Source organism: Gopherus flavomarginatus, chromosome 3 (assembly GCF_025201925.1).
Source record: "Gopherus flavomarginatus isolate rGopFla2 chromosome 3, rGopFla2.mat.asm, whole genome shotgun sequence".
Taxonomy (NCBI): domain Eukaryota; kingdom Metazoa; phylum Chordata; order Testudines; family Testudinidae; genus Gopherus; species Gopherus flavomarginatus.
The window spans coordinates 26256192-26280383 of record NC_066619.1 but is presented as its reverse complement, the minus strand read 5'-3'; the positions used below and the strand labels follow the sequence as shown (position 1 = coordinate 26280383).

Here is a 24192-nt window from a genome sequence, read left to right as displayed (position 1 = left end):
TAGTGCACTTCAAGTGCATATAAACATTTCCCATTTCACAAGTAACTGATATTTTTTCAAGTTACTTTCCTGTCACCACAGCAAGAGGTTTGATATTTTTTTAAAAATTAGTTTATTGGAGTACAACAGTGAAATGCTGTAGCTTTTGCTATTACAATATTTATGGAGAGAAATACAAGTTATAATACTCTTCTGTATTCCAAGCTTAAAGACTTTCACTTGATCTAGATTTACTACTTATCAACTTTAGTTTTGTTGTCGTTTCCTAAACTATGAAACATATGCAACTGTGCTGAACCTAAGAGTATTTTTTTAAATGTATCAAGTTTTGCAGAGAATACTTCACCCCTTAATCCCTTTGTCTTTATAATTATAAGTTAAGTCTTTAGCATCCCATGCTATGAAGACCTTATTCATGGGAAGGTATTTCAAAAATGTCAGGCTGCTTAGATATGTAATACCTGGGCTGTCCTCAGTAAACTCAAAGCAAGATGTCAAGTGGGAGAAATAGTCTGAGTGAAAGCAACAGATTGGCACTATTACTTCCAGTCAACACTACCCCACACGGTTATGTGTGATAGTAAAGGGTCTAATTCCATACTTAAAATAAGTAAGTCACCTCCAGCTGGAGATATTTAATAATTTTTGAATGGGTTAAGAATCATCAGATGAAAGAGAGCATATTTTAGGCCTGGTATGCCAGTCTAATTTTCTAGTGTATAACTACATCACTCGGAGGTGTGAAAAATTCAAGCCCCTGAGTGGTGTAGTTAAGCTGACCAAAGTCCCTGGGTAGCACTAGGTTGACAGAAAAATTCTTCCACTGACCTAGCTATGGCCTCTTGGGGAGGTGGATTATCTACACTGATAGGGAAATCCCTGTCAGCATAGGCATTACAGCAGTAGTGTTAAGTGTAGATGTACCCATAATGTTTTATACTGCTGCCCCTCAGTATAGCACTTGATCACCTTCCATGTATAACTGACTAGCAATAGCCATCTCTAGTAGACTGGATGGTCCTGTGAGGTAGGGTTCTGTTGCTAGTTGGAGGAGAGGGGGTTCTTTTTAAACTCCCTACTGGGGCCAGGCACAGATAGAAGGGGGTGTTGAGTGCCATATCTTATCTCACTGGTTGCAAGTATAAATTCAGAAGTGAGACTTAATTGAGCGTTACATCAAAAGGCTGACAAACTATGTTGAATCTGTGATCAGATTGGTGGGATATAGAAACGGGAGCATCCAAGAAGACTTAGATTGGTCTCAACTTCTGCTAGCTGCTTAAAGTGCAAGCACAGTTAATGATACCCAGGATATGTGAATTGCTACATAAATGTTTAAGCCTGCTGGAAATTTGTCACCTGCTCCACCCCCTCGGGGGAAAAGGGAAAAAAACTCAGCTTCTCTTTCTCTGTTAACAGCACATGTTCGATTACTGAAACTACTTTATGGTTGTACAGTAGAATCTCTCAGTTACTAACATCTTGGGACTAGAGGTTGTTCATAACCCTGAACAAAACATTATGGCAGTTCTTTCAAAAGTTTACAACTGAACACTGACTTAATAGCTTTGAAACTGCATTATGCAAAAGAAAAATGCTACTTTTAACCATTAATTTAAATGAAGAGCACAAATTTCTTTACCTCAAATCTTTTAAAAACTTTCCCTTTTTATTTTAGTAGTTTAACACAGCACTGTACTTTTCCCCCGCCCATCTCTACTGCTGCCTGATTGCATACTTGTGGTTCCAAATGAGGCATGTAGTTGACCAGTCAGTTTGTAACTGAGGTTCTACTTTACATTTTTTCTGTAGGTAACCTTATGGCCTTGGCACCTTTCTGTCTAGGCACCTCAGTCATGAATACACTTATTCTCAGCACCTCAAACATAGGGATGTACTATATCCATTTTACAAATGGTGAATAGAGGCACAAAGAACCAGATCGAAGGCTTACTCCCATGCCTTAACTACATATCTATCCTTTCCCTTCTTATAGGCTTGAATAGTTATCTAGTTGTTCATTTCTATACTTTCATATTTTTCTCTCCTGAACTACCACCAAAGTTGCTATGTTTTTGGTGGGTTTCTTTAAAATACAGGAACTGGGACAACAGAGCCTAGAAACTTAGTTTGCTACATTTTCTGCATTGTAGAAGCTAAGGGAATCTGTGGTGACTTATCTCTCCCTCAGCTATATCAAACATATCTGCAAGACTGCTGTTTCTGTACTGTGGAATGCTTGATGTCCATTAGATCCCACTGACCCCTTATTTTACTTGCCCTGAAGAGCTCTGGAGTTCTGTGTATTTCCCTCTTTAATGCTCCTTAGCCCTGCAGAGTCTCAAGGGATGTGAATACAGGGCTATATAAACAGAAACCTACTAAGCTTACCTCTGAAGAGATTCTTACATTAATAATGCATCTTTAGAAACTACTGGAAAATCACAAATCAGAAGAAGTTAAAAGCTGATTAAGTAGCACAGAACTGGAATGTAAGTCAGACTAAAATACCCAATGAAAATGTCACTCTGACAGGTGAGATCCTTGGTTTCACAAACGGGTTTCAAGTTTTAAACTCTTCAGCACGGTCATTTTGAAACAGTGAGGGTCACACATCTGTAATGGTTGGAAAAAATGCACTGTAGCTCTGTTCTGCTGCCTTATAGCTAGTATCTGATTCAGCTTTCTCATAGCTCCTTTTGCATAGCTCTCCCTTCCCACGGCTCCTATTGCATTAAGAGGGTTCAGTGAATTTAGTGTCCAATGCCATGGTTTATTCCTCCCTCCTTCCCCCTCTCCCCTGAAAAAAGCAGATAGCACCAAATATTCCATCCTGTTCAGTTAGGAGTCTAAATAGACTTAATGCCCTTACTCATTCTGAGCTCTAAAATTTGAAACAGTCAGGAAAGTACTGAGTTGAAATGAAGTAAAACAGTTCCCTAATGACAGAACATTTCTCTACTTAGCTTTGAGTAAGGCCCTTGCAATGTATTTGGAAAAATATTACAGAAGCACCTTTGGACCGTCACAGTTCCAATAAAGCAACATCAGACTGCAGAATTAAGCACGTTGCCAAATAACTAGAACAGCTTCACTATTTATTACCAAACTTTCTAACTTAATCATGTTTAGCACAATTGCAATAGTCACTTAGCTTTTGCAAACATATTTCTAAAAGCAAGACTGACTTTTAAAATGCCTACAGTTACTCATACCTGATTGGATTTCTGGACACAGTAAGAGAAGGACAATATAAAAATATACTTAAGTAAATTACAGCACAAGATCAAGTTAAAACACTTTTTACAAGAAGAACCAGAGTGATGCTCCAGTGTTTGGGTTTCTTGATGAAGCACACCACGCTTGGTAACAACAAAAGGGACTATCCAGCAAACGCTGCATCACAAACCACTAGGATTTCTTAATGTCAGTCTGCATTTGATGCCCCAGATCTCCTGGTTCTTTTTGCTGCCAACAGTTGGCCGTGCAATGGCTGTAAAATGTGAACAATTGATCTTTATGTGGGGAAGCGTTTCTTTCAGGAGCTGTAGGGAACTGTCAGGCACTAGTCCAAAAGCTTGAACAGTCTTTAGTGTGGGAATTTCACCAAGCTCACTAGAAGGGAAGACACAAAACACGCAGATCAGTAGGCTGAAAAAAAGGCTTAAACCTTTTACCTAAACTGAATTGTACAATTTTTCATGAAAAGTCTGGAAAATAGTATTTTGGATAAATGTTTGCTCCTATCTAAAAAAATCCCTGATTTTAAATATACTTAATTGAAACTTCATGCTCTGTTCTGGTGATTCAGTAAGAAGTTCAATTGCCAAACCAGCTTGAATAGAGAAATAGGAATTTAAATGCAATGAAACATCAGTAACTTTATTCATAACCTATGAGCCTCTCACATGCTAGGTTACTGCAGGACATGGTTGGTTTATTTACTGTCTCTGCAATAGCAATGGACTATTAAAATCAACGTTCAAAATAAGTGGAGCAAATTGTGCCGAGATGGTAACTCCTACACACCAGTCACCTCCTTAAATACTTTTAATAATCTTAGTTAATGACTAACTGTTTTTCACTGTATGGAATATTCTTATTTATCATCAATGGTGTGCTAAGTCTTTTACAAGTGAGAACAGAGGTAGTCATGAATCAAACTCTGAATGCTCAGGAAGGAGAGGATAAGGAGCTTAATCCTGATAACACAGGGCAAAAAATAACTGGTGAATAGACTCGGGGGTGGACAAGGTATGTGATTTTTGTGGTGGTGTTTTGAAAGGATTGAAGGGTTATGGCAACAGGCCAGATAAGGTGGTAGTGGCAGTAACAGGGTTGAAATTAGTCTGGACAAGGGAGCAGCAGAATGGAATTTGTGGTAATGTCTGAACTGGTCGTACAGACCAAGTTCCTTGTGTTTGCCCAGCTATCATTTAAATGTGTATTTGCAAGTACAGTCAGGGACAGATGCATTCATGAGAAGGAACAAACACTACAGAGCTATCTCACAGCCACACCACTATCGGTGTTAAAGGTCTTCCAACTCCCATTTTAACAGCCTAGGTTTAGGAATCAATATAGATCCATTGCAAGTTCTCATTTTTAAACTTTGTCAAACAGAATTTATTGCAAATACATTGTTTCAACAAGTTTTATATTATGCATCCAATCATTTAATGCTTTGTTTTACTAAATATTATTCACATTTTTTTGTGGGCCCTAGGTAAGGAGGGAATCTATCTTGTTTAGAAAATAGAAATGGCTTAATGAATCATTTCCTTCAGGATATTCTACTTCAGCAGCCCCTTCGTAGACAGAGGCGGCAGTAGCTCTGTACTACTGAGCAAATAATCTGAGTTTTAAAATTCCTTCAGCTCAGCTACCTAATCCTCTTTAAAGGGATATGTAAATAGTTACCGAACTATTAGTCTGTGATAAGCTTTCACATACTTAGTCCCTTCTCACTGCTACTGAGAAAAGTGACACTAACATTGACATAGCTGACCCAGTAACAAACTGAAAGTAAAATGTTTCAGTCATCCTTAAGTGTCTTCATTATATGTAAATATTGAAGGAATCTCAGATCAGTGTAATGTGTGGTTCAAAAGATCCTTGCACTTCTATACTATTTTCCACCAGAGAATAACACGTCTTGGGAAGAGATTTTTAAATGACAGGCACCCAACTCCTACTGAAAGTCAGTAAGAATAAGATGCCAAACTGCACTTGGCACCTTTGAAAACTGCTCCCTTTGCTAAAAATCCTCATGGACCACCATGAGACAGATGTTCCCATTTTATGGAGGGAGGAAGTACAGCTAATTGATTTGCCCAAGATCACACAGCAAAGCTGTGTTAACATGAACAGCTTCTGATTTAATATGGTGTTTTAACAATCAAAAGCATAACTTCCTTTAATACCTATCTAAGAACACCAATGTGGCACATCATATATTTGAACTAAAACCCAAAATGCTTTAGAGTTAGAGGGAAAAACAAAAATTTCACCTGTAGTTAACTTTACACTTTATGGGGCAGTTACTCAGATGGTGTAAATGGAACTAGGATAGCTCCACTGATGTCAGAACCATGTTGATTTACAGGACCTGAAGATCTGGCCCTATTTTTTTTTTGTTTTTGGTCAGTTTGACAACCATAATTTTGTATTAGTTTTTTGTCTAAGTTAAAAGATGTTCAGGCTGCAAAATCAAGCACTCAAAAGTTAAGAAATGCCAAAGTTAAGGTTGCCTATGCAACTTTAATTCATGCATTATAACAGTCTTTAATTAGATGACTGCATACTACTTTTCTCCATGACACTAGCCTCATTCAGTTCACAGGATGTTCCTGGTCTGAGAGAAGAATCGGGGTTATGTAGTGAATGAAGAAGGGTACTGCAAAAAGAAAAAATGGTCTCATGGTTCAGGCAGTGGAATGCTGCCCTGGAGAACTGGATTCTATCTCTGCCTCTGCAACAGAGTTTCTGTGGGATGCTGAGTAAGTCACTTAAACCAAACTTTTCACAGGTGGTCACTGGTGTCATTTTCTGAGTGCCCAATGTGAGACTCTGGTGTCTGCTTTGCAAAAATGCTATGCACTCACAGATGTAACCAAGTCAATTAGAGCTGTGATCTGACCACGTAAAAAGATATATAATGCTAAGTACTCGGAAGAAAAAAAAATAAATCAGGTCTTAAGTGTCAAATCTAGCACCCATTAGTGGACGCTTCTGACCTTAATCTTTTGGGGCCAGATTTTTAAAGATATTTAGGTGCCCAGTAAAATTTTCAATGAGTGTTAGGCAGCTAAATATTTTTAAATCTGTCCTTCTATGCCTGAGTTATCCATCTGTAAAAAGGGGATAATACCCTCATACCTCTCAGAGGTTTTATGCAAATAACTGGTCTGCTAAACCCAGGGTTGTGAGTTCAGTCCTTGAGGGGCCATTTAGAGATCTGGGGGCACCAAAAAATAGTTGGGGATTGGTCCTGCTTTGACAGGGGGTTGGACTAGATGACCTCCTGAGGTCCCTTGCAATCCTGATATTCTGTGATTAATGTTTGTGAAGCATTCAGATAGTGTAGCAATGAGCATCACAGAAAAGCCTGTAAGGAAATGAATTTTATATTCCGAGCAGTGTTTGAATGATGTGCAATAAGTAAGGGATAGGGCCACAACGAGAATAAAACAAAATAGTGATTAGTTGCTCAGAGTACCATCCAAGCTGTGCACTCAATGGGGCAGGGGTCCTCTGGAAAAGACAGTGCATGTAATTAGATTCTATCATAATGCATATACACCTAAGGGAGGCAAATTAAGGTTATATAGGCAACCTTAATTTGAGCAATTCCTGAGTTTTTTTACTTTGAACCTTAATATTCTTTTTAACTTCCTCAGTATAAAAGGTGAACTTGGAAGGAAGAAAAAAAACTACATACCCAGGAATTCCATTAGGTGGAATCATATTTACATTCACATGGTTCAACCAGCAGAGCTGGAACCTTTAGATCCACAGCTCAGGCCTATGCAGCTTGAGCTAAAGCATTCACTGATAGCAGTAGTAGGTTGTCATATGCATGCATCAGCACTAGAGGGAAATGAGACAGACGCTTCACCAGAGGGTTTCATAGATTTTTGCTGACCCCAGTGGAGAACCAGTAATCATCAGCTCCATTCTGCCTCTTAGTTCCAGTCTTCCTCTTGTTTTTAAAAATATTATTTGCAGTTTAAGTCTATACAGAAGTTCAGGATCTTGAACAGTTTAAGTATTTGATTTTAATAGTAAACTATAATGGGTGTAAGACATTACTCACAGTAAGTCAGCAGGAGAGATCTGATAACATCTACTAAGAGACAAATGCTGTAGGCAGATGAGCTGATGAAAATATTGAAAACATTCAGGCTTCAACATTGCACTGTCACTGTAATAAAGATGATATACAAAAGTAGGATTAAAAACATTTCCTTTCCAAGAACACAATAGAAGCAAAGTTTCAAGTGTTTCTGAAATTCAGGGAGAAACGTTTTGTACACATTAAACGCTTATCTGCCTTCAAAAATTTTCACCAGCTTATTAAGTATTTTCAGATTTAACATGTTTTCTTCCTTACATATTAGAAATTGGTGAAGAATTCCTATCATTTTTATTTTTTGGAGGGGGGGGAGCAGTAGCTTGTTTTGCAGGAAGCTGTTTTGGCACAGGAATTTAGGTCACAAAAGGAAATTGCTCTACATGTCAAGAGTTCTAACCAGTGTTTAGTTGATATGGCAAAAATCAAATTATACTTATGCATTTGTAACATGATTATAAAATGTCAGACAGGTATATTACTCCTGAGGGAATTCTGCACCAAAAAAAAAAAATTCTACACACAATATTTTAAAAGTTTGCAAAATTCTGTATATTTTATTGGTCAAATAAATGTGCAGGCTCCAGCATGGCAGTAAGGAGCACAGGCAACTGGCTGCATGGAGGTGGGAGATCACCCTGCAGTCCCACCTGAACATGGAGTCAGCTGTAAGGCTGCACCCGACCCTGACACACCAAGGCCCTGTCTCTCCATGTCAGGTGCACCAAGATAGCAAAAGAGAGGGACAGTCTCTTGCATGCACACCCAGCCCTGACCTCCGATCCAGGTGTGGGGCAAGCATGGAAGGGCTTAATGTGGGCTGAGAGGGTTCTGTGTGGGGCAATCTTGATGCAGATGGTTCAGTGGGGGAACTGGGTATGGAGGGGGAGGGAAGAGGACTGGATGCACAAGGGCTTGTTGGGTCAGGGGGGTTCTGGGTACAGGGGCAATGGAACTCTGCAGGGAGTCCAGGTGAAAGAGGTTAGGGCTGGGGGTAAGAGAATGAGGCTTGGTGGGGTGGAGGTCTGTATGCAGCTGGTTGGGGGATCAGTGAGGTAGGGAGTCCCTGGGCCTACTTAACTTGGGAGCCTGAGCTGCTGCTGCTGGGGGGATGCCACATGCTTGGCTCCCGCTTACTACCCATAATTTCCCTATCCCCATCTCTTACTCAACCCATTGCCCCTCCCTACTGCCCTGTGCCCTTCCTATCCCCCTTCCCTACTGCCTCTTCTCCCCACCCCACCACCCTCTTTACCCTGCCCCGCTGCAGGCCTTCAGTGTTGTACAGAGAACAGGATGGTTCCCCACCACACAGAAGGGGGCATGACCAGCACTAGGACCCAGGAGGTGGTGTCTAGCTGCAGTCAGCAGAGCTGAACAGCACTCTGCTTCAGCTGGACAGCTCTGTGCTCTCAGCAATTGGAAGTGGGGGGCCACTGGCATGTGACAGTGTGCCCCCCCATGGGCATCCCCACCACTGCCCCCATGCAGCTTCTCTTTGCTTCCCCCTCATTTTCTGCAGTGGGGACATGAATTCTGTGTGCAGTGGTGCAGAATTCCCCTGGGGGTAAATGAGTTTAGCTTATCTCTTCCAGAAAAGTATTTTTTCTGTTTCAGTAATTAGCATATTACCCAAGAAGGTACTGTCAAGCTGTATATCCCCTGTGACTTAGTCAGCAGCACTTAAGACACTGAGATCTGATATATAGGATCACCATTTTCTCATCAGGAAGTTATTGTACCTTAAGTCTGCTATTAACTTCAAGACTTCATAGCATTTCTCTTGACAGCCAACCCTTGCATACAGCATGTGCCCACTGTACTACAAGGATTCTTGGTAGCGGTGTGGCTCATTGGCAGCTGTCCCAAGTGAGAACAGCCCTGAACCCAAGTAGCACAAAGGCAGCTTAAGATACCTTTGCCTCTACCCCATTCAGGCTGCAATTTCTATCTCCTTGGGGGGCTCCAGCACAGAATCTGCCCCTATGCATCTGGATTTCTGCCAGCAAATGCTACAGGAACCTAAGAGTGAACCTAGCCTAAAGTTTATAGCACAACCAATCAGACATCTGGAGGGGGCAAAGGGAAGAGGGGGGTGCATAACCAATTCTCAGATAAATTCACCTATGTTAAAACAAGTTTTAGATGTGATCTTGTACTAAATGCTATGTATTTCCCCCCCTTTATTATCGAACTTACTCAGAATCAAAATAAGCAAACTCTATAGTAACATCGCAAACAGGTTTCCATTTTCACACTCAGAACTCTCAGCCCAAAAGGTGAGTTTCAGAAACTTTCTGTGAACAATTTGTCTCAAGGAATTAATGTATTTATTTATGGTAAAGTTTAGCAGAATACCTTCAAAATGTTTGAGCTGGCCACAGCGTGACTGGAGAGGCAAAAAGGAGTGAATTATTACCATTAAGAAAATCCCAGCATATTGTGATAGTCAGTACTACAGTAAACAGGAAACGATAGGCACAGTTTAAGAACCTGATCAGAACAGACCCCAGATGAAGCCTGAAATTTAGCAAAGAAATAACTCTTCCAAGGAGTGACATCTGTGCTAGGGTTTGGGGGTGGGGGGGGGGGGTGGGGAGAGAAGATCTTGCCTGAAGGTGCTCAGAAACAACAGTGATGAGCCTGGTATGAAAATGTATGTAGATATTGATAACTCACAGGTTCCTCTGGCTTCGGCTAGCACAAACCCAGATGCACAGGGACAGATTCTGTGCTGTGGCTCCAGAGAGACAGAAGTTGCAGCCTGAATGGAGCAGGGGCAAAGATGTCTTTATACTGTTTGGATTCAGGGCTGCTGAAGAGTTTGATACACAGTTTACCTTAAATCTAACTCGACGAGATAAGGGCATCTTGTCACCAATGTCTTAATATCTGGAAGGTGGGAAAAAACAAACGTAAAATCAGCCAGGCACTTTTTCCCAGCAATATTGCAGCTTCTCCTGACCAGTAAAAGCTACCTTTTAAAGATGCATGTGGTTTGAATTATTCTCCACTAACATGAAGTAAGTTCCATGTTCCCTACCAATGTGAGTTCTTGACAAAAGGTTGTACTTGTTTTAAAGAACATTTGTACTGCACTTGAAACATATGCCAAATCTGTTGTTCGGTGCAGACCCTTAAAAGGATTTAAATTGTCCTAGCTTTGTCAAAAAAAAAAAAAAAAGTGCCCCTGAAATGCCATTTGCACTATCAATATATAGTAAAAGCTTTTTTTTAAAACCAGCATGCTGGGGGAACAGGGGATGCCGGTAAATTAAAAATGCCAGTTAACTCAGAGGGAGGGTTTTGGAGTGTGGGGCGGGTGCAGGGCAGGGGCATGGGAAGGGCTGCGGGACACAGACTCTAGGAGGGAGCTTGGGTCCGTGAGGGATCTTGGAACAGGGGGTTGGGGCATGAGAGGGGGCTTGGGATGCCAGATGGAGGGGGCACGCACCTTCTGCGGCTTCCTGTTCCTGCTGCTCCTGGCAGAGATACGGCCATGCAGCTCTGCAAGCAGGCACATTGCATCAGTCTGCAGGCACTGCCCCCCCGCAGCTCCCATTGGCCGTGGTTCCTGGCCAATGGGCTGGGTGCTGTGGAGTCCGTGCTTGGGGACTGGAGAGCAGGGACAGAGGCAGCGTGCCTGCAGAGCCGCCTGGCTGCACCTCCACCAACAACAGCAGGGACAGAGATCTGCTTGCCGGGAGCTGCTGAAGGTGAGCACCCCCCCTACCCTAAACCCCCTTCCAGAGTACACCCCACAGCCCACACCTGTCCTCTGCTGGCCCCGCACCAACTGCACTATAAACTGGACTTTCAGCACAGATCAGAAGTGCCGATTTATAGAGTTTGCCGGTTGGTGAAGTGCCAGATAAAAGAGCTTTTACTGTACCAGCCAGAAAAACATTTGAATTTAGTCACTGTTCTCTTAATAGGAGAAATTTGTTAGGTTTACAGGATTCTGAGGCACTCCAAAACTCATTCATGCAACTGAAAACCACTCTATGATTTCCATCATGTAGAACACACACATCTTTGTAGTGACTGGGATTTTTGGATACCTGAAGTTTTTTCCTGTGTAAATCGAAGTCTTGTAATTTCTAAGTTCCTTCCTCATGACTGAAAATTGTATTATTTGATTGCTTTTAACTGTAAGGTCTGTAAAAGCAGGACCACCTTTTCATTATTTATGTGTATAGCAACAAGCCCAGTGGGACTCAGATTCCTGATTGTGGCGTTTAAGTGCCATTAAACATTAATAATAATAATATAATCAGAGTGGTTATCAGTGTTTCAGAGCTCATGTACAAAAATGAGCAATAATGCAGTTACGTTTTAGGGTTAATGTTTTGTTTTATGAATTGTACTACGTAAGGCACACCCTCAGGCAGGCAAAATCACCATTGCATTTGAAATCAATACTCTGGATCTGACAGACCAAGAGAAGATGCAAACAGTTAAACAGTCACAGCTACGCTTTATTAAGGTTCCACATATCATTCCACTAGAACACCATTTCTCAGTGCTGCTATTTACCTGCTATCTGTAGATTTTGTCTGTATCCGCTAAAATTTAGTTGGGTGACATTTGTAGAAATGTGGTTGACTGCTGCTTTAATGTGATCAGTTGTGAAGTCACACCAGGATAAGTTCAGCTCTTCTAATCTATGCACAAATAAAAATACATCCATTTGGAAGCATTGCAGAAACATAGGTTTGGCCTTAAAGGCATCCACATACCATTCAAATACCAAAAAAAACCCAAAAACAACCAACCAACCAACACACACCCCAAACTGTACATGATGTATGCCATCAAGTTTCATCATTAATGACACCAAATTTCAAGAGATCAGATTAAATAGATGGCACAGAGGAATAATAATGGGATAAAGAGCATCTTGGTTGTCAAAATGCATCAAGCCAGCAATGGCAAAGTAATCATCATTTATTGTTGCTGTGAAGTGGGTTATCTGCTATAGTCTGGTTCTTAACGGATAAGAGTCCACCTTTAAAGAAGAAAAATACAGATATTCGCTCCTTGACCTATCCATTATTTATTGGCCATCTGATTTAGTTTGTATTTTTTATAGTGTACAGAAATATCATACATGTTTTGACTACAACCCTCTTCAACCCTTCACAAGTTGCTTGTCTTAGACTGTTAAGCTCCTGGGGGCAGGCACTGTATACTCCTTTGTGGATGCTACTAGATTACAAATAAATAACCATTATAACTGACAATTTTTTTTGGTTGTCTCATCGTAGGTCAAAGAAATGAGTCACCCTCTCATCCTACGGATTCCTCAAGAACAGAGTTAAAAACATTGGGGAGGCAAAGAAATGTACACAATGTATCAACCCTGCATAGGGTAACAGGGACTGACCAAGCACTGTGGGCCCAGGAGATCATGCCCCATACTTCTGTGCATGGTCCAGGTGGAGGGAACAGATAAAATGAGGCAGCTCAGCTCAGTCGGTGTTGGTGGAAGAAGAGGAAGGATGTGTGCTGCAGGCGCCTGCAGAGGAACCATTGACTTTCCACGGGTCTGGACTATGCTGTGGATGACCAGCTGACTGCAGAGACACTGAGCTGCTGCCAGCTGAGGAGGTGCCCGAGATGGTAGGAAGAGACCCAGGGAATCTGTTAGGAGCTCTGAACTCTGTACAGAGAGTTTACCAGCTTCACAGGGCCCTCAATCGGAACCTGGTGAAGTAGGGTAGGCCTGGGTCCTCCTGCCCGACACTTGCCACTAGGTGTGGCTACCAGGGTCTCCCAATATAAACTGATTGTTTGCTCTGCCCTACCCAAAGGATCACTGTCCCAACTGCTTGTGTGTTTGCCTCAGCCAGGAAACCCAGGCGCTACAGATTGCTTGTTTGCTCTGCCCCAACAGGGGTCCTGGACCCCTTGATCGTGATCGTTTGGCAAAACAAGGAATCTCGACAACCGTGTAACTGGGTGTGTCAACCCCACACTGGGCAAATGGGCAGCTCCCACCAACACACCAAGCCCCTGTGACATGTTGTGGCACCAGTCCCGTTACTTACTATCAAAATATAGCACCATCTAAAGCAGCGTTTCCTCAACCTGTGGATTGGGACCCAAATTGGGTCACCAGAATGTTTCAAAGAGTCCCATGGCAGCTCCTGTCCCCTGGGGCTGGCCAGGCTTGCCACCCTGCTCCAGGTACTGCAACTTCTGGGGTCCCAGTGCCACTAAGGTTTGGCCCAGTCGTCATGACGGGAGTCGGAGCAGGCCAAATCTGAGTGAGTAGCACTCAAACCCCATGAGCCAGGTCACAACTCTACTCTCACAAATTTGGTCTAGTCAGGGAGGCGTGGCCAAACCTGAGCGGCGCTGCAACTCTGGGAGGTTGCAATGCCTAGAGTGCAGAGCCAAGCCCAGCCAGACCCATAGCACAGCAGCTGTAGGAGCTGCCAATATGGGGTGAGTGCCAGGCAGAACCTAGCTCCCTCCCTGCCCCAGGTGGAGGATCCGACGGAAGCCACCCCTGGGGCCTTCACCCCCAGACTATCTACTGTGTCATGACAGGCCATAAACATTTACAAATGGGTCCTGAGCCCAAAAAGGTTGAGAACCACTGGCCTCTAGAGGTCCCAACCAAGATCAGGTCCTCATTCTGCTAAGCAGTGCAGATATATGCAGCAAACAGTCACGGTCCTAAACGGGGACAATCTACAAGACAAAGAAAATATTCCCATTTTACAGATTGCAAATTCTGGCATAGAGATTAAGGTTTTGTTTACACAACTTGCACTGGTATAACTGAGGAGGTATGTTTAAACCCACAGTACATTTTAAGTTTGCCTTTGCATTAAGTAGTTTCTCCAACATTACACAAGAACTCTGGATTCATTTTCTGCCACAGATCTCTCAAGTCCCAGTTCAGTGCCTTAACCACTGACCATCCTTCTTCACATTGGCAGATCACAGAACGTTAGTCTCCACAAGTTGTCAAGTTTTTATAATGGTACTGCATCAGCATTAAAACGTCTGTGTGTTTGAAGGATTATTTTAACATCACGTGATCTTTTCTACTATCAGAGCTGAACACTCTGTGTAATTGGGGCTGATCAGATGCCATTTCACAATTGTGAAGACACTTTCACATTGACAGAGTTTGACTTGTCTCTCTTGCAATAAGGAAATCAACTTTAACTGTGTGTGTTTTGAATATCCTCATGCAAACTGTTTTTTTCAGATAAATGTACCAGTCTTTAAGGAAGAGAAGTTTAACAAAAACATGAATTATCTGAATCTTCAGCAGAGGAAAATACCCTATTTAGATGTTCAAGAGCACAAATTATAGTTCATAAAAGTTATACACCCATGCCAGTGGGGTACTCAGATGATCATTTCTCCCAGGAATATCAACAAGTGCATAAATTCATTTTGTCTTACCCAGAACAGCTGATCAACATCATCTCCAATGCTTCTGCAGAAAATTCAGAACATCCAGAGAGATTTAATCGCACCAAACTGGAATTCTGAGCGATGCTTCTGTAAAGACCACAGATGGAGAGTCTGAATGCTTTCACATCTCTCCTGGTATCAATTTTATAATTTGTTTTCATAACTTAAAGTTCCAGGCTCAGGATGGCCTTAATTTAGTAAAGATACATTTGTGCATCTTTGCCTAGTGCAGGGATTCTCAAACTGGGGGTCGGGACCCCTCAGGGGGTCGCGAGCTGTCAGCTTCCCTCCCAAAACCTGCTTTGCTACCAGCATTTATAATGGTGTTAAATATATTTTAAAAGTGTTTTTAATTTAGAAGGGGGGGGTGCACTCAGAGGCTTACCAGTACAAAAGTTTGAGAACCACTGGCCTAGTGAGCCCTAGCTTTTCAATTTAACAGTTAAATAGATGTTCTGTAACTGTTTACCTGCTACATTAGTGTACTTGATGAATCATACACTTGGAGAGTTATCACTAGGGTCCTGGCCAAATTCCTATTTAGATATTTACATTCTGCCTAACTGAATGTTTCCTTGCAGTTTAATATTCCGCTACTCTTCCTGTTACTATGCGCTGTTAAACAGCTGCCATGTTTCATCACAGAGGTGGCTGCATTTTTGTGATGGATAAAGCAATTATCCCATTTGTAAAATAAGCCTCAATCCTGTAAATAGATGTGCCTATGCAGACCCCCTGAACCCAAGTGGGATCTTGCTGAAGTCTGTGCTAGTCTAGCTATTTACAAAATGAGGGCCCACATTTGTAAGTTGTCTGGTATGCAGAAGGCTCCCAAGTTATTGAATACTTCTTGCAATGAGGCGGAGTGGCCTCATCCCAGCACAGAGGAGGTTAACTCACCCTGTTAGGCTCAGCTAATCCCATCCCTTCTCTCTCTCTCTCTCTCTCTCTCTCGCAGAAAGTGTAAGAAAAAGGACCCAGCACTTCAGTTAGAGCCAGACCAGGGAAGGAGCAAGACGTCTGTCCCAGGGAGCCAAACAGCTAGCAGAGCCCACAACTGGCTGTGGCAAGTGATGACCCTCCAGAGCCAGCTTGGAGGGAAGGCTACCCCGGAAGACTGAGAAACCCAACTAGGGAGTGGAAAGTGGACTGTCTGACAAGGAGAGGGGGAACCAGGCCCCAGTGGACATGGAGCAGCCCCACCAGATGCTGGTAGGAAGTAGCCCAAGGAAAAGAAACATGGACCCCCACGTTCTCCTGGCAACCTCACAATGGAATCACCTGTCGTTTCTAGTGCCCTGGGCTGGGACCTGGTGGAGCAAGGTGGGTCCGGGTTCCCCTGCCCCCAATCCCCTGCTTTGGGCTGGATGAGTGCTAACCCTTAGGTCAGAAGGCCAGAGTCACTGACTGTTGACTTGCTCGGCCCTCATTCAAGAGGCCTAAGCTGCTACCTGCTCAGCCGCAAGCTAGAATGCCTGATAAACTAACCAGGCATGAGCGCTGATTCCCTGATGCCACCAAAGGTGCCCATGGTCCTGAGATGCAGGAATCTTACACTTCTGAACATGCCCACTCACCTAATGATATCATCAGAAAGCACCAGTCCTTCCAAGCTGAGGTTCTGTAGTTGATCACAACGACAAAGAATAGTATGGAGATCTGCAACATTTATTGTGCAGTTGGACATGTCCATATGTTGCACTCTGAGAGGTCTAAAGGGGGAAGGAGAAAGGCAGACAATACAAAATGAATTTTAACACTTTTCTAAAATTGAGGTAGTATGCTGCATTTGTATACCACAAATGAATGCATAGCTAGCAGAAAATGTATATGCTTTAATGCATGTCTGATCCATCAGTATTACTAAGCTGGCTACCAAAACTGCAAAATTCTATTTATTTTGAGGCATACAAATCTTTAAGGCTCATATCTCTGTCTATGCTAGAGTTAAATCATATTTCCTTTAGCTTTGCACAGAAATATACTTCGGGGTCTGTAGTTCTTGGTTCTTAAAAAAAAAAAAAAAGAAAAAAAGAGTAATGGTAGTAGACTATACTTCAAGATTGTGTTAATCAGTTCTTGGACAATTCTGAATCAAGAAACAGAATGTAGTTCCCCTGATATTCAGCCCAGTGCCTTATCCCTGCTCCATGATGCCTCCATTCCAAAATTTATAGATGCCGCAAGTGTGACAACCAGAGGTGCTAAATCAAATAGATTGGTTGAACTATATGAAAAACTGAAAGGGAGACTTTGTTCCAGGGCACCAAGAGATGGTGACAACCTTACCGGTTGTTTTTAAACAATGGTTTCCCAATACAGGATCTTGGACAACGCAACACAGTTACACCTACAGGGAGCAACTGCCCAATCACTCCTGGAAGCAGATTTTTACCAGTCAGATCAAGGGTCTGCCACAGCGATTCATCAAACCTGGAGAGGAAAGGAGTTTGATTGTTAGTAAGTAACTGAAGGTCAAAGCAAAGGACACAGCCATGAACAGCTTTAATATTACAAATGAATGTGCAAAATAAAGTCAACTCAGCAAAGTTTTACTTATACAAACATTACTGACAGGTTTCAGAGTAGCAGCTGTGTTAGTCTGTATCTGCAAAAAGAACAGGAGTACTTGTGGCACCTTAGAGACTAACACATTTATTTGAGCATATGCTCAACAAAAACAAAAACATATGCTCAAATAAATGTGTTAGTCTCTACGGTGACACAAGTATTCCTGTTCTTTTTACAAACATTACTGAGATTCTCACTGATCAGACAGCAAAGCGCATTCTTTTTCCTGACTATGAAGAGCCAAGATACTGTATGAAACTCTCTGCAATATTTGACAGGGATTGAAGACCCAAGGAGAGCAGAAATTTTGTTTAACTGAATTGGGGCGCCCATGGTCCCAAGAGGAGGGAACAGGAGAGATGGGAAGTTGGAACTTTTGCTGCTTTTCCCAGAGAAGGGAAGCAATGAGTAGAGGGTCCACATGGAGAAGTGAGACTGGGAGGCTGTAGTCTCCTGCAAGTACTGGAACTCTGTGGGAAAGGGGGCATTATTTGTTCAGTGGGAGGCAAGACAAAGAATTTGGGGGAAGATAGGACTCTGGAATTAATTAACGGAATGGGTGGGTGCATGATAGAAGAGCTCAGACTGTACTACAGATTGAGGGAATGTGTGAGAGAGAGAGAGAGAGAGAGAGAGAGAGGGGTCAAGACCCCAGGTTTCATTATTGGGTGTGCTGGAAGAGAGCAGACGCTTTAATTTAACTATGGGCACAGCCCAAATGCAAAATTTTCAGGTAAGTGCAGTTCTCAAGTGACAGTCTCCATTTAAACATCAGAAGGAGTCAAATGAGTCTATAGTCTCTTAATCATGTGTAACCCACTTTCAGTGTGGGCAGAATTACACATGCACATCAAGATGAGAACAAGACCATTTAACAACCTTTAAAAGCACCACTGTTCTCAACACCTACAAGTAAAAAGCAATACTCACGCTAGGCGTTGCCACCTCTTGCAAATCTGGGAAACTTTTAGCAGGTCAGTTAGGGGTAAGTATGCAAAGATCCCTAACAGCAATTCATCTGGCAGTGCATCCCAAGAAATACCTTCAAGAAAACAGTCAACAGGTTTTACGTAGATCAGATTCATTTTTGTCCACTGATTAGACATTTCAACAGTTTTACCATTAAACAAAAATATTAAAGACAACAGAAAAATTCCCTGCCCTTCCATCACCACTTCACTCCCTTGTTGATCTATGGCTACACTAGTCCCCTACTTAGGTACTTATGTTTCCTTATTAGAAAGGTATATTATTAATAACCCCTTGGATGAGATGGTGGTATTAGGTGCTGTGTGTGTAGGTGCAGAAATAGCTGCCAACCGCACTGTCCCACATTTATCTTCTGAAGCCTGTTTGTCCAACCCATTGTGTTCTGAGAAAGTGTGTGAAGAATTCCAAAACCAGACTCTCTCTGAAAGGGATGCAGCTATTCTTCTCTTGTGCAATTAGCCCTTCTTAAAATTCATGACTCTCCTGACTGCAGCCCCTAATACATAATGTGATATTGCTTTTTTGAGCTATTTCACCTGCCTAATATCCAAACATTCTTTTCTTAAGCAAGTACATTTTCAAGGGACTATGTACATCTAGAAAATGCTGCTACTGCTCCAAAGAGGTCTGTGGAACAAAGGAAGAAGGGATTCCCTAAATGGGATGGGAGACTGTGTACATTTTAGATTGGAACCCCAACCAGCACTTCCCAGATCACAACTTTATCTGAAAAGAAATACTTGACAGGTCGGCATAAATGAGAAGGATGGCAGTTCAAAAAACAGCCCCTGTAAACTCACCAAAATACCATAAAGAAAGTCATAAGCATTAGTAAGTTACTAGATGGTAAGGAGGAGGCTCAAACTGAGGTCTTATGAAGGCTCTGAGAATATTCATCTCTTGTGACATTTAGATCAGGTTTTCAGATGATATTATCTGTTGCTGGAGAGATGTTTCTGAATCTATCTGAGTTGATTTCTTTTTAATCCACCCCCTGTTGGCCAACGCTGCTGTACTACAGATCTGGGAAGTGGGTGAAATCCAAAATCCTATTTAATCCTTATTGAAGAAAAACAGAATAGAAGAAATGATAGGCTGCATAGTAGCCATCAATCTCTGTGACCCCTGGGAAATATTTTCTCCAGAGATGATAAAATACAATCCCTTCACAGGTCTCCTTTACGGAAGCAATAGAGTCAACCACTTCCAAAAAGTAACTCTCTCAAGACTTGAAAGTAACACATGATTTACTAGATCCAGGGACTAGAGCAGAGGTAGGCAAACTATGGCCCACGGGCCATACAAAGGCACCAACTTTCTCCAGCGCCAGTGGGTGCCCATGCCCCCCCGCCCCTTTCTCTGCTCCTGCCCAACTCCACATTTTCCCCTCCCCTGGCTCCACCCCATCCTCAAAGTCCCTTCCCTAACTCCGCCACCTCCCTGCCCCTGTTGGATCCCTTCCCCAAATCCCCACCCCAGCCCCCCCTCTTCCCCCAGCACACCATGTTCCCCCTCCTCCCCACCCCACAAATCAGCTGGTTTGCGGTGCAAGCACTGGGAGTGGGGAGAAGCAGGACACAGCAGCACAGTCGCAGAGGACGCGGAGGCAAGCTGGAGCGAGGGGACAGGCAGCTGCTGGTGGGAGCTCACCAATTTTTTTCCCCATAGGTGCTCCAGCCCCAGAGCACCCATGGAGTCAGTGCCTATGGGGCCACATCCAGCCCATGGGACTGTCCTGCTCAGGCCTTGAGCTCCCAGCTGCCTAGCCCCCAGTCCCTCCCCTGCTGTCCCCCACTTCTCCGCAGCCACGCACATCTGCAGGACAGCGTGTCTGGCTCCGGCTGGGTGGTGCGCCAGCCAGACATGCTGCTCTGAGCAGCATGGTAAAGGGACCGGGGAGTTGCATAAAAGGCAGGGGGTTCCCAGGGGACGTTGGATAGGGGGTGGTGTCCCAGGGGGACAGTTAGGGGCAGGGAGGTTAGGGGACAAGGAGCAAGGGTGTAGGATGGGTCGGAGGTTCTGAGGGGGACAGTCAGGGGATGGGAAGTGGGAGGGGTCAGAGGCCAGGCTGTTTGGAGAGGCACAGCCTTCCCTACCCGGTCCTCCATACAGTTTTGCAACCCAATGTGGCCCTTGGGCCGAAAATTTTGCCCATCCCTGGACTAGAGTCTGCTCAGAGACATCAAACTTTGTAAGAAGCAACTAAAATATTAGTGATTTGTAGCACCTGACCTCAGTCATTGTTACAAGCTGGCACAAGCCTGGGCTGCTGTTTCTCTACCTGACTCTGTCTCTCGGAGCAGCCTAGGCCTGCGTGCAATCACAAAGTCCTTGTCCTTCTCTTTCACTTTCTGTCGTTTCTGAGGAGGATAAAGAGACACTAGCAGCTCCTGAGGGGTGTTCTCACTGCCCAGCTTCTCTTTCTTAAGGACAGACACTCCCATGCCGGAGAGTAGCTCTGATGTCTTGGTGGGGTCCCATGACCATGTGAAGCTTGTGGAAACATTGCTGTCTGAAGCTGGGATTTCCTGGAGATGTCTCCTGCAGGAACAGTACAAGTTACACTCATCCACCCCAACACCAAATGTCGGAATTAGAAATATGTAGAAAGACAAAACACAACATGGCACAGGTGGCTGCACCTATATCCCCTATGATAAGCAATATAATTCACAGTGAAAAAACAACAACACTTTGTACTTCTATAGCATTCAAAAATCCTATAGGACTTTACAAATGTTTACAACAACTCCAGACCTGGGATACATATTAGGATCAAACTGAACAGATTTATGTGATACTCTGTGGGGGAAATAGTCTGAAACACACATACTTAATGGAAAGAAGTAACCTGGGAAGCAGAAATGCTGAAATGGACCCACTCAGGGTGACCTGTAAATCAGACAATGACTTTGCAGCACGATATGGTTGCAAAAATAGATTACAATTTTGAACAGTGGCATCGCAAAGGGATGGGAATTTAGTCAACAGCAACAAAGCAGAGATATTGGCTCTGTGATGAGTTAGAATACTGCACATTATCACTGATAAAACCATAGGAAGACCAATGAAGGCAGCAGCAATGATTGGTGGCCATGAGGACTGATTTAAGTAGAAATATTTAGCTATTTTAATCTATTTAATTTTGTATTGTTATTTTCTTGGACAGGAAAAATAGCAAGGCAAAACTTCAGTCTGAAAATTAAGACAGCCTTCCTAAGATACCTATCATGCTGCAGAATAGCGTGCCAAAGAAATTGGTGGAAATCCAGTTGTTTGGGACTATTACAATGAGACTGCACAAATAAGTGGAAGAAAGTCCTACAATGGCTGGGGTTACAATGAATGATCTAACACGGGGTCAGCAACCTTTCAGAAATGGTGTACTAAGTTCACTGTAATTTAAGGTTTCGCGAGCCAGTAAAACATTTTAATGTTTGTAGAAGGTTTCTCTTTATGTCTATAATTACAAACTATTGTTGTATTTAAATAAGGTTTTAAAAATATTTAAGAAGTTTCATTTAAAATAAAATTAAAATGCAGATCTTATCAATTTACTATGATCTTTGCCTGGGATCCTTGTCAGGGTTTCCAGCTACCAGCCATGCTCAGCCCCGCTGCCGGTCTAGGGTCCAGCCGCTGGCCCTGCTCAGTATCCTGCCGGCCTGGGTGAGCAGAGCCCCAGGCTGGTAGTGGGCTGAGCGGGGCTGGTGGCTGAGGTCCCGGCTGGCAGGAGCTGGCGGACGGAATCCCAGGCTGGCAGTGTGCTGAGTGGTGCCAGTGGCTGGGACCTCAGACTGATAGCAGACTGAGCCGCTCAGCCCGCTGCCGGTCTGAGGCCACTGACCCCGCTCAACCCACTGCCAGCTGAGTGAATGGAACCTCAGACCAGCAGCGGGCTGAGCGGGGCTGGAGGCTGGAATCCCAGACAAGGATCTCAGCCCCCCCCTCAGCCCACTACCAGCCTGGGGTTCTGCTCACCCAGGCCAGCAGAAGGCTGAGCGGGGCCAGCAGCCGGAACCCCAGACTGGCACCCTGCTGAGTGCTGCCGGCACCCCAGGCTGGCAGCAGACTGAGCCACTCAGCCCGCTGCCAGCCCCGCTCTGCCCACCACTGGCTGAGTGAATGGAACCCCAGGCCGGCAGTGGGCTGGGGTTCCAGCCGCCGGCTCCTGCCAGCCGGGGTCTCAGCTGCCGGCCTGCTCAGACCACCGCCAGCCTGGGGTTCCCTGGGAGTCCCCAGTCCAGCAGCAGGCGCTGAATGGGGCCGGCAGCTGGGATCCCCTCTGGCAACGGGGCAACAGCCAGAACCAAAGAGCGGCGGTGGGCTGAGCCGCTCAGCCTGCCGCTGCGTGCCATCAAAAATCAGCTCGTGTGCCACCTTTGGCACGTGTGCCGTAGGTTGCAGACCCCTGATCTAACAGGTCTTCTCCATCTTTCATTGCCAGAATAGCTTCATCCACCTGTGTGAACTCTGTTCAGTTTACAATCTATAGTCAAGTGTGTGATCCGAATAAAGAACTGGGAGTCAAGAAATTGAATTCTAAGCCTGCCTCTGAAATGGACATCTGCTTTCAGGCTCTTTTGCTTCAATTCCCTCACCTATAGCATAGTGATTACTCATCTACCTCCCAGCAGAATTAAAAATTACAGTGTTTGTACAGCACTTTGAAAATACTGCAGTGAAATAGTTATGGTGTAGATGTATCCTTATCACTTACTGTACAGAATTAGCACTGGTCAAAGTGTGTATCACAGGCCTTCTACTGCTAACAGTGACTCTCAGTTGCCACAAATGATGGGCATTTGTTCTCCATTTTTGGTCCTATTATCACCATGAAGTTCTAAGTAGCCATGGTGTGATGCAAAGTGACATCTGTGAAGTCCCAGATGGCCAAAGACAACCATCAACAATGAGTATGCATTCACTTAACCTCAGATGCTTGAAAATATGCTTCATTTATAAGAGGGGACTATAATGAACTGGCCAATAGCTTTACATCTCTGCCCTACACTGTGTAGATAATCAGAACTACACAATTATGTCCACACTGCTAGCCACTAATGGATATTCTGTTTTAGCTCAAGCAGTAGGGCCTGTGTCTTCGAAGCAGAGGGGATCGAGCTGCACTACTGCCATACAATTCCAAATGATCACAACGTGCAGCACAGTAAAAACTGCAAAATCCTCCGTGAACGCGGGTTTGTTACTACAGACTCACACTCTCGCCCCGCCCCTCCAAGTCACCATCATCCAGGCTACTGGCCCCCATACTCAGCACCACTCATTTTTCCGCCAAAAATCACATGGCTACCTGCTATTCCCGTTAGCGAACGCACTAAGACGGTGCTTTTAGGTATGACTTGTGCTCACCAGGGTAGCCTTGGGGGATGCAGATGCGGTTTCTCATCCCCTGGGTAGAGGCGGAAGGGGCAGAAGCACGTACAATAAATATACTGCAGCGTTAGGGACCCAACATGATACATCGCGTAGACAGAGGGATAACAAAGCCCAGTGCAACGCTTTGCACGCACCCCCCACAACACAGCAGCAGCCTATACTTTGGGCGGCAACTCCCACCACCTATCCCTTCCCTCTGCAACCCCCCATGCAGCCCACCCCTAGCATACACTCCCACGCGGCTCCGGCCGGATGCCTCCGCACTACCTGTGCATGGTGGCCTGGCGCAGAGGCATTAAAAGCTGGGAGCCTTGGTCCTCGCTAACCAGGAGCGACCGTCCCTTCCCGCGCCTCCTCTCTGCGCAGCAGCAGCACCACTGAACTGAGCGCGGCTGGGGTAACGTTCTATCCCCCAAGGCGCGCGCGCTACTCCTAACGGAAGT

At 44.0% G+C, this 24192-nt stretch overlaps 2 protein-coding genes across 2 annotated transcripts in view; one reads left to right on the top strand and one right to left on the bottom strand.

Moving 5' to 3' along the window:
• Positions 1–14385, top strand: part of NADK2 (NAD kinase 2, mitochondrial) — an 85663-nt gene extending 71278 nt beyond the window's left edge. Inside the window, exon 12 of the mRNA XM_050943810.1 lies at positions 12619–14385. Within this exon, the coding sequence (XP_050799767.1) occupies positions 12619–12631 (13 nt within the window). The 3' untranslated portion in view covers positions 12632–14385. The remainder of the gene's footprint in view (positions 1–12618) is intronic.
• SKP2 (S-phase kinase associated protein 2) lies at positions 1652–24192 on the bottom strand. The gene is made up of 10 exons (XM_050943823.1): positions 24017–24192; positions 20631–20890; positions 18290–18401; positions 17078–17221; positions 16366–16500; positions 14777–14875; positions 11888–12015; positions 10192–10243; positions 7316–7423; positions 1652–3615 (listed from the first exon to the last, which is right to left on the bottom strand). The coding sequence occupies exons 1-10, from the start codon at positions 24043–24045 to the stop codon at positions 3402–3404; spliced, it is 1281 nt and encodes a 426-aa protein (XP_050799780.1). The 5' UTR covers positions 24046–24192; the 3' UTR covers positions 1652–3401.

Excerpts from the sequence above, each read along its gene's own strand:
- SKP2 (XM_050943823.1), bottom strand. The coding sequence starts at position 24,045 with ATGCCTCTGCGCCAGGCCACCATGCACAG. Across the intron at positions 16,501-17,077 it reads CCATTGTTTAAAAACAACCG|ACCTCTCAGAGTGCAACATA; the intron begins GTAAGGTTGTCA and ends TTCCCCCTTTAG. Across the intron at positions 10,244-11,887 it reads ACAAAATCTACAGATAGCAG|ATATTAAGACATTGGTGACA; the intron begins GTAAATAGCAGC and ends CCCACCTTCCAG.